The 12,362-nt window shown below is 38.1% G+C and overlaps 1 protein-coding gene across 1 annotated transcript in view; it reads right to left on the bottom strand.

Moving 5' to 3' along the window:
* ap1m3 (adaptor related protein complex 1 subunit mu 3) overlaps nucleotides 1-12,362 on the bottom strand; it is a 44,660-nt gene that overhangs the window by 15,180 nt on the left and 17,118 nt on the right. Inside the window, exons 5-6 of the mRNA XM_047374384.1 lie at nucleotides 5,059-5,206; nucleotides 2,139-2,265 (exon numbers count right to left, since the gene is read on the bottom strand). Coding sequence (XP_047230340.1) covers nucleotides 2,139-2,265; nucleotides 5,059-5,206 — 275 coding nt within the window. The remainder of the gene's footprint in view (nucleotides 1-2,138; nucleotides 2,266-5,058; nucleotides 5,207-12,362) is intronic.

Here is a 12,362-nt window from a genome sequence, read left to right as displayed (position 1 = left end):
AAAAGCAAGAGAAAAATAAATATCTTCCTGATTTAAACAGTAGATACTGCAGTTAAATGGAACATTATCAAAATATATTTCTTTATTCTGTGTTGTGGCTGTTCTTAACTTTGGCCAGTAGAGGGCAGCAATAAATGATTTATACAAAGTCCAATGTGTAACCAGCTGGAAAGAAAAAAAGTACAGATGGTTTAAAGACAATTTTTACAAATGGCTAAAAAAGATTAGATTTAAAAAACAAAAAAGCGTGAGTAGTAAAGATAAGAGACTGGGATGTTTTTTTAATCCTCAGTCTGCATGCATTTCTGCCAGTGTGTTTGATCATTATTCCTGATCAGCATTTCCGAGGGGATATATTATTTCCCACATTGCAGCACACAGCAGGGGGGGGCTGTGGGCTGCAGACACTGGATAGCCACAGACGCTCACCTTTCATCTGCAGGGCTGCTGCCCGAGGTGAGGATTAACTCTGAAGCAAAGAAGCTAGACAGAGATGGAGTCTTTCCTCCTCAGTGAGGAACAGAAGGGTGCGCTAAAGAAAAATAGGCTAAGGAGGAGAGGAAGAGGAGGATGCTCAGGGAATTGGGAAAAGAGATGTAGCTGTGGGAAACAATGAATGTAGAGAGATGAAGGGGGTAGATGGAGAAGAAAAGTGATGCATGGGATTAAGACAGAAAAGGAGGGTAGGAATGAAGGTGGGTTCAAGGTGAGTCCAAGCATGGTTTTGTTATTATTAACTTGCAAATATTTTGTATCCCCAAAGTTCAAAAGTACAACTTCAAACCATTTATATATTTTAATTTATAGTAAATATTGGTATAGGAAATTTTTCTCCTGTCACAACAGTGTAGCTGTGTTTATTCAGTATATCAAAAAGCTTATTATTTAATCATTTTTAAATGTAGAAACAGTATTATAAAAACTATGATCTGCAACTTTTTCTGCTTCTTGCCTTTGCATTTGATTTTTTATAACCAAATCTGAGGCATTTAAGTATTCAGAAGCTTAGACACCAAAGGGGAGATAAAGTTAAACCAGATCGTACTTTATTTAAAGCTGATTTAAAAAAAAGTTAATTACTATTTGGTTTTTATATGTGGTTATAGACCATTACTGTGACAATATAAACTACAGATGTGGCCAAAAGTTTTAAGACTGACAGATCAGATTGTTTCAATTGTATATTGAAAGTTCTTTGTTTTAAGGCTTCTGCGTTCCACCCTGGCAAAATGGAGATGAACTTCTGGGCCAACTTCTGCCTGACTAGATTGACTCGAGCTTCATGATGCAATAAGGAACAGAGGAGTTTCCTGACCATGGAATTAACTTTCAATGTTTAAACAAAAAAACCTTCATCATCAAGGTGCTGCTGGATCATTCAGGAAAGTTACTATTGGAAGATATTTTGATCCCATTCTTTATTTGTGACTGAAGATAGCTAATTTATGCTGAATGTCAGTCTGTCCTAAGGGTTTTTCTTCCTTGCTACCATTCTCGACACCTGGCCAGCATCCAGAAATCTTGCTTCACTGAACATGCAGGAAGGTTCAGACTTGCCAGGTACCACTTCTGAGCAGGCTCTTGAATGGTGGCAAAACAAATCCTTAGCTAAACCATCTTTAGGCAAAAGTCTTCGCATTTTCTAAAGCTTTCGTCATAGCAGTTGGACATCTCTCCTTTATGTTCTTGATGATTTGATAAACTGTCCATTTGGTTGCAATCATACTAGCTGCAATGTCCCTGGCTCTGAAGCCCTTGTAATGCATAGCGATGATAGCACAGGTTTTCAAAAGAGGTTCAACCATAGTTGACATAAAGATTTTAATATCTTCTGCCTTTTAAGGCAACCATCCTGCTTTCCTAATTTAATCAGACCGACAGAGTGATATCAGGTGCTTCATCCTTAATGACAACAACTGAAGCAGTAAAGTTTAAGAAAAGTAAGATTTGTCAGTCTCAGAACCTTTGGCCACGAGTGCAGAAACTACTTTAGCTGTCCAAACAAATGAATTTCCTACTTCTATTTTGACTCAATGTTAATAATGCACTATTTTGCTTTTGGCCACTAGCTGTAACACTGTTACAAATGTTTCTAGAGACACAAATGGCTCTGAGCAATGAATCTTAATGCTACTTACTGCCAGTGAGCTCAAATAACACTTTGTCATTGAGGCCCAGCCTGAGTTCTGGCATTCCTGACAGGACGACTTTGAGCTTGATGCTGCCCACTATTTCACTGCGCAGGACACTGCCGTTGGCACTCACCTACAAACAGCACACAAAATCATGTCAGTTAACGTTACTTTTATCCACACAGTAAGGACGTTTATGAACAAAAATGGTGCTCAGAATCAAATGTTTTAGAGATATAAAAAAGGGTTAAAAAAAATCTGAAAATCAGTTTGAGGAAAGACATTAATATGTGTTAGTCCATGATAACTTAAACCATTTGTTTAAATCTACAGGTCCTTCTCAAAATATTAGCATATTGTGATAAAGTTCATTATTTTCCATAATGTAATGATGAAAATTTAACATTCATATATTTTAGATTCATTGCACACTAACATGAAAACCCAAAATTCCTATCTCACAAAATTAGCACATCATTAAAAGGGTCTCTAAACGAGCTATGAACCTAATCATCTGAATCAACGAGTTAACTCTAAACACCTGCAAAAGATTCCTGAGGCCTTTAAAACTCCCAGCCTGGTTTATCACTCAAAACCCCAATCATGGGTAAGACTGCCGACCTGACTGCTGTCCAGAAGGACACTATTGACACCCTCAAGCAAGAGGGTAAGACACAGAAAGAAATTTCTGAACGAATAGGCTGTTCCCAGAGTGCTGTATCAAGGCACCTCAGTGGGAAGTCTGTGGGAAGGAAAAAGTGTGGCAGAAAACGCTGCACAACGAGAAGAGGTGACCGGACCCTGAGGAAGATTGCGGAGAAGAGCCGATTCCAGACCTTGGGGAACCTGCGGAAGCAGTGGACTGAGTCTGGAGTAGAAACATCCAAAGCCACCGTGCACAGGCGTGTGCAGGAAATGGGCTACAGGTGCCGCATTCCCCAGGTCAAGCCACTTTTGAACCAGAAACAACGGCAGAAGCGCCTGACCTGGGCTACAGAGAAGCAGCACTGGACTGTTGCTCAGTGGTCCAAAGTACTTTTTACGGATGAAAGCAAATTCTGCATGTCATTCGGAAATCAAGGTGCCAGAGTCTGGAGGAAGACTGGGGAGAAGGAAATGCCAAAATGCCAGAAGTCCAGTGTCAAGTACCCACAGTCAGTGATGGTCTGGGGTGCCGTGTCAGCTGCTGGTGTTGGTCCACTGTGTTTTATCAAGGGCAGGGTCAATGCAGCTAGCTATCAGGAGATTTTGGAGCACTTCATGCTTCCATCTGCTGAAAAGCTTTATGGAGATGAAGATTTCATTTTTCAGCACGACCTGGCACCTGCTCACAGTGCCAAAACCACTGGTAAATGGTTTACTGACCATGGTATCACTGTGCTCAATTGGCCTGCCAACTCTCCTGACCTGAACCCCATAGAGAATCTGTGGGATATTGTGAAGAGAACGTTGAGAGACTCAAGACCCAACACTCTGGATGAGCTAAAGGCCGCTATCGAAGCATCCTGGGCCTCCATAAGACCTCAGCAGTGCCACAGGCTGATTGCCTCCATGCCACGCCGCATTGAAGCAGTCATTTCTGCAAAAGGATTCCCGACCAAGTATTGAGTGCATAACTGTACATGATTATTTGAAGGTTGACGTTTTTTGTATTAAAAACACTTTTCTTTTATTGGTCCGATGAAATATGCTAATTTTGTGAGATAGGAATTTTGGGTTTTCATGAGCTGTATGCCAAAATCATCCGTATTAAGACAATAAAAGACCTGAAATATTTCAGTTAGTGTGCAATGAATCTAAAATATATGAATGTTAAACTTTCATCATGACATTATGGAAAATAATGAACTTTATCACAATATGCTAATATTTTGAGAAGGACCTGTATAGTTCATTTTCAGAAAGGAGGAAGTATCAAATGTATCTGTGGTTAAAGACCTTCCTCATAGTTTCATCTCGACTGGTACAAACCAGCAGCTGTTTCTGAAATCCTAAAAGAACACGGCATTTCAAAGTACAGCTGGATTTATCCGACGTTTAAGGACACACCATGTTTATGTCCTCTTTGGAGGACCTTTCAAACCATGAAGACAACCAACTAGCCCGTTATTGTCCCTGCTGCGAGGTCCAGTAACAACAGATTTTAGTCTCTTTGAACTACAGAGGAGAGGAAACCTAATAACTGTGGAACTTTTCTTAGATTGTATGTTTAATTTTAAACTTCATAGTCTGATGTCGGTTCCATAAAATTTATTATTTAAGAAATTTTTTTAACAGTTACATTACAAAAAAAGACTAATCGAAAATTTAAAGCAATCAGAATACTGCATGCTGTGAAAATGTCAGATTTGCAGGACGAACATGTTTTATGGTGAGTTCTTCTCCTTTTTGTTGTTTAACTTATAAGGCAATATATTGTCTTATTCTTTTACGAGGAGCACCTGAAGTATCATCCTGCAGGATCCACCAGGGCCCAGCATCATTTTGTTGCACCCATGACTCCCCGTGCTTTTGTTATGGCTATAAGAGCCAAACAACTTACTGACCTTTGAAATATAGCCACAGAAAAATAAAAAAAAAGACAATACTACAATAAAACATGATGAATGAATGGGTGATTATTGACATTTTCTTTGCAATTATTTGAAAGAAGAACTCTGAGGGAGTCTTAACAAGCCAGGGATCTAACAGATTTAAACTCTAATGCCCTCTTAGCCATGTGATAACACCATGATCTTTTTCTTTTTTTAATATAGTAGCGCTTAAGAAATTATTAGCTCGTGCTGCCTTTTAATGCCATTAATTTATTTAGATTCTTTCTACTTTTTACACTGTTAGAAAGCATGTAAAATGGATGTAAATCTTTATGTTAAAGTAGAGACATTTTAAGGTTAAGGATTTTCATCAAACTAAGCAATGGCCTCACCAAAAGATTTACAGACTCTATAACATCCATGAAAACTTCATTCTTCCTGTACTTGATGCCCTCTGACCGCCAGGAAACCGCATTGGTGACAGTGGCAGGTGGTCGAGGTGCCCCAACCTCCAGCTTATGCCCCTGCTGGGTGATGTACCTGATAGAGAAAAAAAAAAAAAAACAGAGAAAAGATATTAAAAAGAGCTCCTGCTGCGTCCAATGTCACTCCTCAATCCTGCAGAGCCGGACACCTGAAAGTCCGTGAAAGAAAATTCATCACAGAGTGAAAAATAATGATCAGAGCCGTATTTAAGCGGTTTACAAAACAAAACACCTGTGATGCAGTGATGAATTTGAAGAAACCTTTACAATATGAGCTACAACAACATTTCATTTCCCTTTAGGATTAAGCAAATATTTTTTAAATTTGAATTGAATTATTATTTATTAAAGATTTCAATCTGCAAAAAAAGTCAAAAGAATTTTGAAAAAGATCAACAATAAATAAAACCTTGTTTTGAGCCTAAATGGTAGGAACTTTCCTGAAGAAGGTTGTTATTAGTACTAATAAATAAATTACTCCAGAGCAAACGAATTAAAAGAGCTTTGTATTTATTTAGTAAGAACCCTTTTAATGTTTTTAATTGGAAAACAGAGATTTCCATAAATCCATATTAATAGGATGCATACATTTGTCTGACTAATAAGTACTGCCAAAGTAAGCCAGCTGAACTAAAGACACCTCAATAGGGAATAGAGAAAACTGAATGGATTGAAAAATATGACCCAAACAGAATACAAAGATATCTACGCAGCACCTGGAGAGACTAAATTCAAATTTTCTGCTCTCCTACAGCCTCCAAGTACACAAAAAAATCTTTTCAAGGGCTAAAGAAGTGGATTTTGCATGATATGCACCCTTTAAATTGGCCTCAGGAATGACCTTTGTGCACCTGGCAGTTTGTCATGGTTGCCACTGTGTGCCCTGTGGTAGACTAGCGACCGAACCAGAATGTACCTTACCTTGATTCGTAGGTAAATAAGTAGCCACCAATAATTTCACCTTGGTTCCCTGTTTTTTTTTGTTTTTTTTCCATCATCTGAAACTTGGAGTTCTTAAAATATTGACCACTGTAGTTCTCTCTTAAGCAGTAAACGAACTGTCGTATTGATATGGTAATTTCCAAAAAGTTCCAAAAGCACGGACCGGAAAGTCCCTTAAAACCCTGGTTGACTCTACAGCACATTTACCATGCAGAAAAAAAGAGCATGCATGGGTTAAGTTCTGTAGGCATAGACAAATGTTTTATCAGAAAGAGCTTTTCTTATTTTAAAATTTGGGGCAGAAAACTCCCACGACCTGTTATTTTTATTATTTGAAGTCATTTAGGAACAGTTGCACGAGCACCATGTTCTGTTCAATAATAATTAATTAACTCCAACAAAAGTTAAGTCTATTCTATCAATTAAAACATAATTATTGGAAAGAATAATTTTGTATGAACGATCACATAATTTATCTGGCGAACAACAGCACAAAGGTTTACCTCATCTCTAAGTGAGCTAATTAGTTTTAGAGGTCCTCTGTTACTCTGGAGAGAAATAATGAATGTCATGAGAATAAAAAAGCAGCTCCACTTACATAAACAACATGTGACCTGGACTGTTGTAATAAAAACACCTGCCCACCACCGTTTATTTCTTACCAGCCTTATTTTCTCTGCACAGCAGTCTGGAGTTTATCTCATTTTCTAATTCTGGAGTATGATGCACTGCTGCTTGAGGGTCAAACACATTTAAAAAGGTAGTTTGAAAGTAAATGAACAGTAAAAAAAACAGTAAAGCATGTGAAACTTGTGATTATCTCAGAGTGCAGACAAATGCAAAGTAAATTGCTACCCAAACCAACCTGGTCCTATGTGAAAAAAGGAATTACCCCACAAAAATACCTAGTTGTATGTTGGATTTAAGTCCAGACCTTGGACGGGCATTCTCTTTCAAAGCTTTCTGGTTTTCAGAAATAATATTCCCATCAATTACAGAAAGTCGCCAAAGTTCTAAAGCATTAAAGCAGCTCCAGAACATCACCAATAAAAACTGTTTGTTTTGTGCCACATGTAACGGGAAGGCAACTTTCTGGAAAGTGTCACAGTCTCAATACTCCAGAGAATATGTGCCAAAAGTCTAGGGAATCATCAAGATGTTTTTTGGTAATTGTTTGATGGGTCTTTGTGATCCTTCGGATCAGCTGTGGTTGTTTCCTAGTCTCTTTATTTTTACTATTGTATCATAAACACTGGCTTTAACTGGCTGGTATGCAGCGCTAAAGATGTTGTTCTGGGTTCTTTTGTGACCTCATGGATGCGTCGTAGATGAGCCATTTCACTACTTTAGATAGGCTGGCCACTGCTGGTGTGGTTCACCCCTATTTCATGTTTTCTCCACGTGAATAATGGCTTTCACTGGGGTTCACTTAAGCCCCAAAGTTTTATTACTAGAACAACCAAGAGCCCCTTTTCCACCAAAAGCCCCAGGATTTGTTTTACCCGGGTAATAAGAATCCCAGGGAAATCTCTGCTTTGTTTCTCCATTGCCACGCACCATGTATTTAAATGAGCCTAATGACATTTTTGGGAAGGAAACAAATGCAATACACCTTCATTCCAGCATATGGCATTACTACATTTACATTTTTTTACTACGTTTTTACCACATTAAGACTATTAATTAATTAATTTTTTTTGTTTGTTTCAAATGACAAATAATGAGCAGCTTCAGGGTTATACAGTTGATTGATTCCTTCCATTATTTCTTAAGTTGTACTGGATGCATAAAAAGGAATAGTTAAAATCTTTATTTTACATTACATTTTTTTACCAACCTGCAGCTCGTCAGAGTTGCTGCTTTACAACTGCATGATTCATTTACAATAACTACTAAATGAACACATTTATTTTTCTTTTATAATCATCATGTAAACCATATCAGATAACTACAGAAAATTGTATTTATTAGAATAAAAAGCTGATTATCAGTCCAGAAGTACAGGGAATTAATACCTTGACTGTAAAATCATAACCAAATATTTATCTAAAGTAGAAGATGGTTAGACGGTGGAGTAAAGGCTGACAGGACATGAGGATGAAGCGGATCACTGGGAGCTTTTGGAAGCATCCAATCCTGGAACGGTTGTCTGCATAAAACTATGAAAAATAAAAAATATTAAAGATTTCATACTCCACCAAGTTAGGTTTACATGAAAAGACAATCTTAGAGAAATGCACATTTTTTTTTTAATGTACATGGATTATTTTATTGCTTTGATCATCGGTACTGCATTAAAACATTTGTCTTACAAAACAGTGGCGAAACTGTTTAAAATTAATGACAACAATAACTGGTACTTGCAGTTACTCACCACATAACAACAATTTCAGTCGTCACACACACGTAACAGAGTGCCGGGCCGATATCCGGCAGCAGTTAGTGGGGAAGTCCCAGTCCAGCCGCCTGGTTAGCTTAACTTAACTTAGCAGCCAGAAAAAACATTTCAATGTAGGCTCATTCTTGAAAATGTAGACTAACCTCCGCCATTTTGCAGCTGCTGGTGCCATACCTCGCCATGCTGAACTACACCCTTTTACAAATCCTGGAGAAAGCTGAAAAGACCTACTCAAGAGTAGGATCATTTACCCGTGAAAGTAAAGCCTCGGGAAAGTGAAATTACCCGGATAAATTTGTATCGAAACACGACCTGGGCTTTCAGAAGCTTGGGGCTTTTCAAAGCCTGGGGCTTTCTACAAGCAATGGAAAAGGGGCTAAGGACTGAATTTGACACTTGACATAGTTTAAATTCTTTATCCTTTTCAAATTGAACACACCCTGGTTTATTTCATGGCTTTTCCAAGAATGGCTCTCTTTCACATCACAATTACAGGATTTTTGCTACATAAAATACCGAAGTTAGGACCATGTAGAGTTACAGGGGTTGGACAATGAAACTGAAACACCTGTCATTTTAGTGAGGGAGGTTTCACGGCTAAATTGGACCAGCCTGGTAGCCAGTCTTCATTGATTGCACATTGCACCAGTAAGAGCAGAGTGTGAAGGTTCAATTAGCAGGGTAAGAGCACAGTTTTGCTCAAAATATTGAAATGCACACAACATTATGGGCTCAAAAGAGGACAAATTGTTGGTGCACGTCTTGCTGGCGCATCTGTGACCAAGACAGCAAGTCTTTGTGATGTATCAAGAGCCACAGTATCTAGGGTAATGTTAGCAAACCACCAAGAAGGACGAACCACATCCAACAGAATTGACTGTGGATGCAAGAGGAAGCTGTCTGAAAGGGATGTTCGGGTGCTAACCCGGATTGTATCCAAAAAACATAAAACCACGGCTGCCCAAATCACGGCAGAATTAAATGTGCACCTCAACTCTCCTGTTTCCACCAGAACTGTCCGTCGGGAGCTCCACAGGGTCAATATACACGGCCGGGCTGCTATAGCCAAACCTTTGGTCACTCATGCCAATGACAAACGTCGGTTTCAATGGTACAAGGAGCGCAAATCTTGGGCTGTGGACAATGTGAAACATGTATTGTTCTCTGATGAGTGCCGTGTATCAGGATGACAATGCACCAATACACACAGCAAGACTGGTGAAAGATTGGTTTGATGAACATGAAAGTGAAGTTGAACATCTCCCATGGCCTGCACAGTCACCAGATCTAAATATTATTGAGCCAATTTGGGGTGTTTTGGAGGAGCGAGTCAGGAAACGATTTCCTCCACCAGTATCACGTAGTGACCTGGCCACTATCCTGCAAGAAGAATGGCTTAAAATCCCTCTGACCACTGTGCAGGACTTGTATATGTCATTCCCAAGAAGAATTGACCCTGTATTGGCCGCAAAAGGAGGCCCTACACCATACTAATAAATTATTGTGGTCTAAAACCAGGTGTTTCAGTTTTATTGTCCAATCCGTATGTTGTCATGTCCAACATTTGGACATACCTATGGCAACCTTAATTGTAGCCCATACAACTGGCAGGTAGCATGACTAACCAAGCAAACAAGATATCTTTGCTGAGTTGATTTATTGGCGAAATAGATACCGTAAGTATAATATCAAAAAATATAGAATTCGCCTTTCTGACACAATAACCTAAAACCCCCTTATCAAAACAGGTCTGACAGGAGAAATACAGCCCCCAGAAATACAGTTATATGGGCCAAAGAAAATACATGTAGGCTTTGAACTATAGGCTACAGTTTCAATTATGCAAATTAAGGAATAATAAGCAGAACAAAAAAAAAAAAACCTAATATGAAATTAATTTTTGCACCACTTCCGAGCAACAGTGCACATCATTTTGAAATGGGAGAATATGTCTGTTTTGCCAATAGGGATCCAAAGCGACATGGTCAGTGATAAGTATTAAATATAAACAAAACTAAAATAGTCTTACAAATATGTTGGAGATAAATTTTAGCAAGACTCTGACCAGGACAGGGCTGTTTGTAGAGATATTGCTGCAGCAAACACGAGTCTCCTACTGCAGATGCATGCCATTTATGACCTGACATTTTTTTAATTTGAGTCTTGCAGATAATCATACCTCGATTATGCCCATAACACAACACAGACCTCAAAATGTGATAAGCAAAGCATAAAGACTAAAGGAAAACAGCAAGTGCAAAGAATATAACACCATAAATGCACCACATTGACAGTTGCGCACATTGTTAATCCAACACTGTTTGGAACAGAAGAAGTGTGCTTTTTTATTTCCCCATTTATAAAAATATTTTGTGTGTGTAAAATAACTACCCCCATACCTACCAACAGTTTTTTTAGTCTCAGCTAAATTAGGTAAATGCTACACAGAGGCTTCAGACATGACATTGTCACCTATTATTTTACATTAAACAGTCAAATAAAATATGATAATATTCAGGTGTGAGAAAAATCTAAACTAGAAGAAAACTGCATGGGAATAAATACTTTTTCACAACACTGTACTATACATTGAAACTCAAAAGCGGGGACTGAGTAATAAATCACAGTATTTAAACTTAATGGCACTTTATGCAAACAGGATGTCATTACTCAAGCATAGGAGACCGTTCCATAAAACAAATGGCATTTCAGTTGCTCATTAGAACCATTCTGAACTGGTGCTGCTGACCTGTACTTGAGCCTACAGTAAGGACTTGGCTAATATTCGCCAAAGGATTTGATGCAGATGTTGTGCAACCTCACTCTTTTGAACCCCTTTAAATAAACTCCATTTATTTTAAAGACTGACACGTACACCAAGAAGACAGAAAGTGATCCAAAATGGCAGCTGTTGCAGCAGTCTTTGCCAGCACTACAAAGAAAGATTAGTGGCTTAGCGAGGCATCAAGTTCAACCCTGGGTTTTTCGTGTCATGAAACTGGTGCACTTCTGAAGTGAATCACCATGGTAACAATTGTTGAAAGCTGAACTTGCTCCAAGAGCAGGTCAGACGTTGAAAAGAAAAATTATTATTTACATAGAAAAGATAGCATACCATCTACACATGCAATATATATATATATATGTTTAGAATGAAACTATATGGCGCTGGACACATGTATTGCCAGTCCTTGTAAAGATGTGTAAAAAGCCTTAAAATAAAAATGTATATTTTATTTAATCAAACATAGAAAAATTCTGAAAAAATCCTACATTTAATTGTACTACACTGGTTGCAGCAGGACCAGTATCAAAGACATATGGCCAAATCAGCACATATAAATAGCTAAGAAACAAAAGGTCAACCTTCTATGGTGACTCCAGTTTCCAGACCTAAACCCCATAGAAAAGCTTTGTGCTGAGCTGAAGAGAACATTGAACAAGAAAGAACCCACAACTAGAGTGATCGGGTCAAAAGATGTGATCAAAGATTGCTCTCTCTAAAGTGTGGTAAATAAGAATTATACATTTCTTTTCTTACTACAAAAGGAAACATTTAATTTAAGGCACATCTTTATCAGCGGTGTAAATAATTGTGAAGGCACCGTAGATGTAATTTGCCATGTTTTATATTTCAATGAAGTTACCTACTTTTCCCTTATTGACTGAGAAGTTTTTCTTGTGACTTCTCTGGAGAATCACAACATATAATGATAAATATGGAGACAAAGTTAAAAATTATGATTGTGGCAAATGCTAAATAAGATATTAAGTTAATATAAATAGGGAACAAGCTTGTTCATGATGACTTTCAAGGTCAAGACTAAATGAAGCATGCTGCCTTCACTAAAAATTGATTAATATTAAAAAG

This window comes from Girardinichthys multiradiatus, chromosome 9, assembly GCF_021462225.1.
Source record: "Girardinichthys multiradiatus isolate DD_20200921_A chromosome 9, DD_fGirMul_XY1, whole genome shotgun sequence".
Classification (NCBI taxonomy): domain Eukaryota; kingdom Metazoa; phylum Chordata; class Actinopteri; order Cyprinodontiformes; family Goodeidae; genus Girardinichthys; species Girardinichthys multiradiatus.
This window is presented reverse-complemented; position numbering and strand designations above follow the sequence as displayed.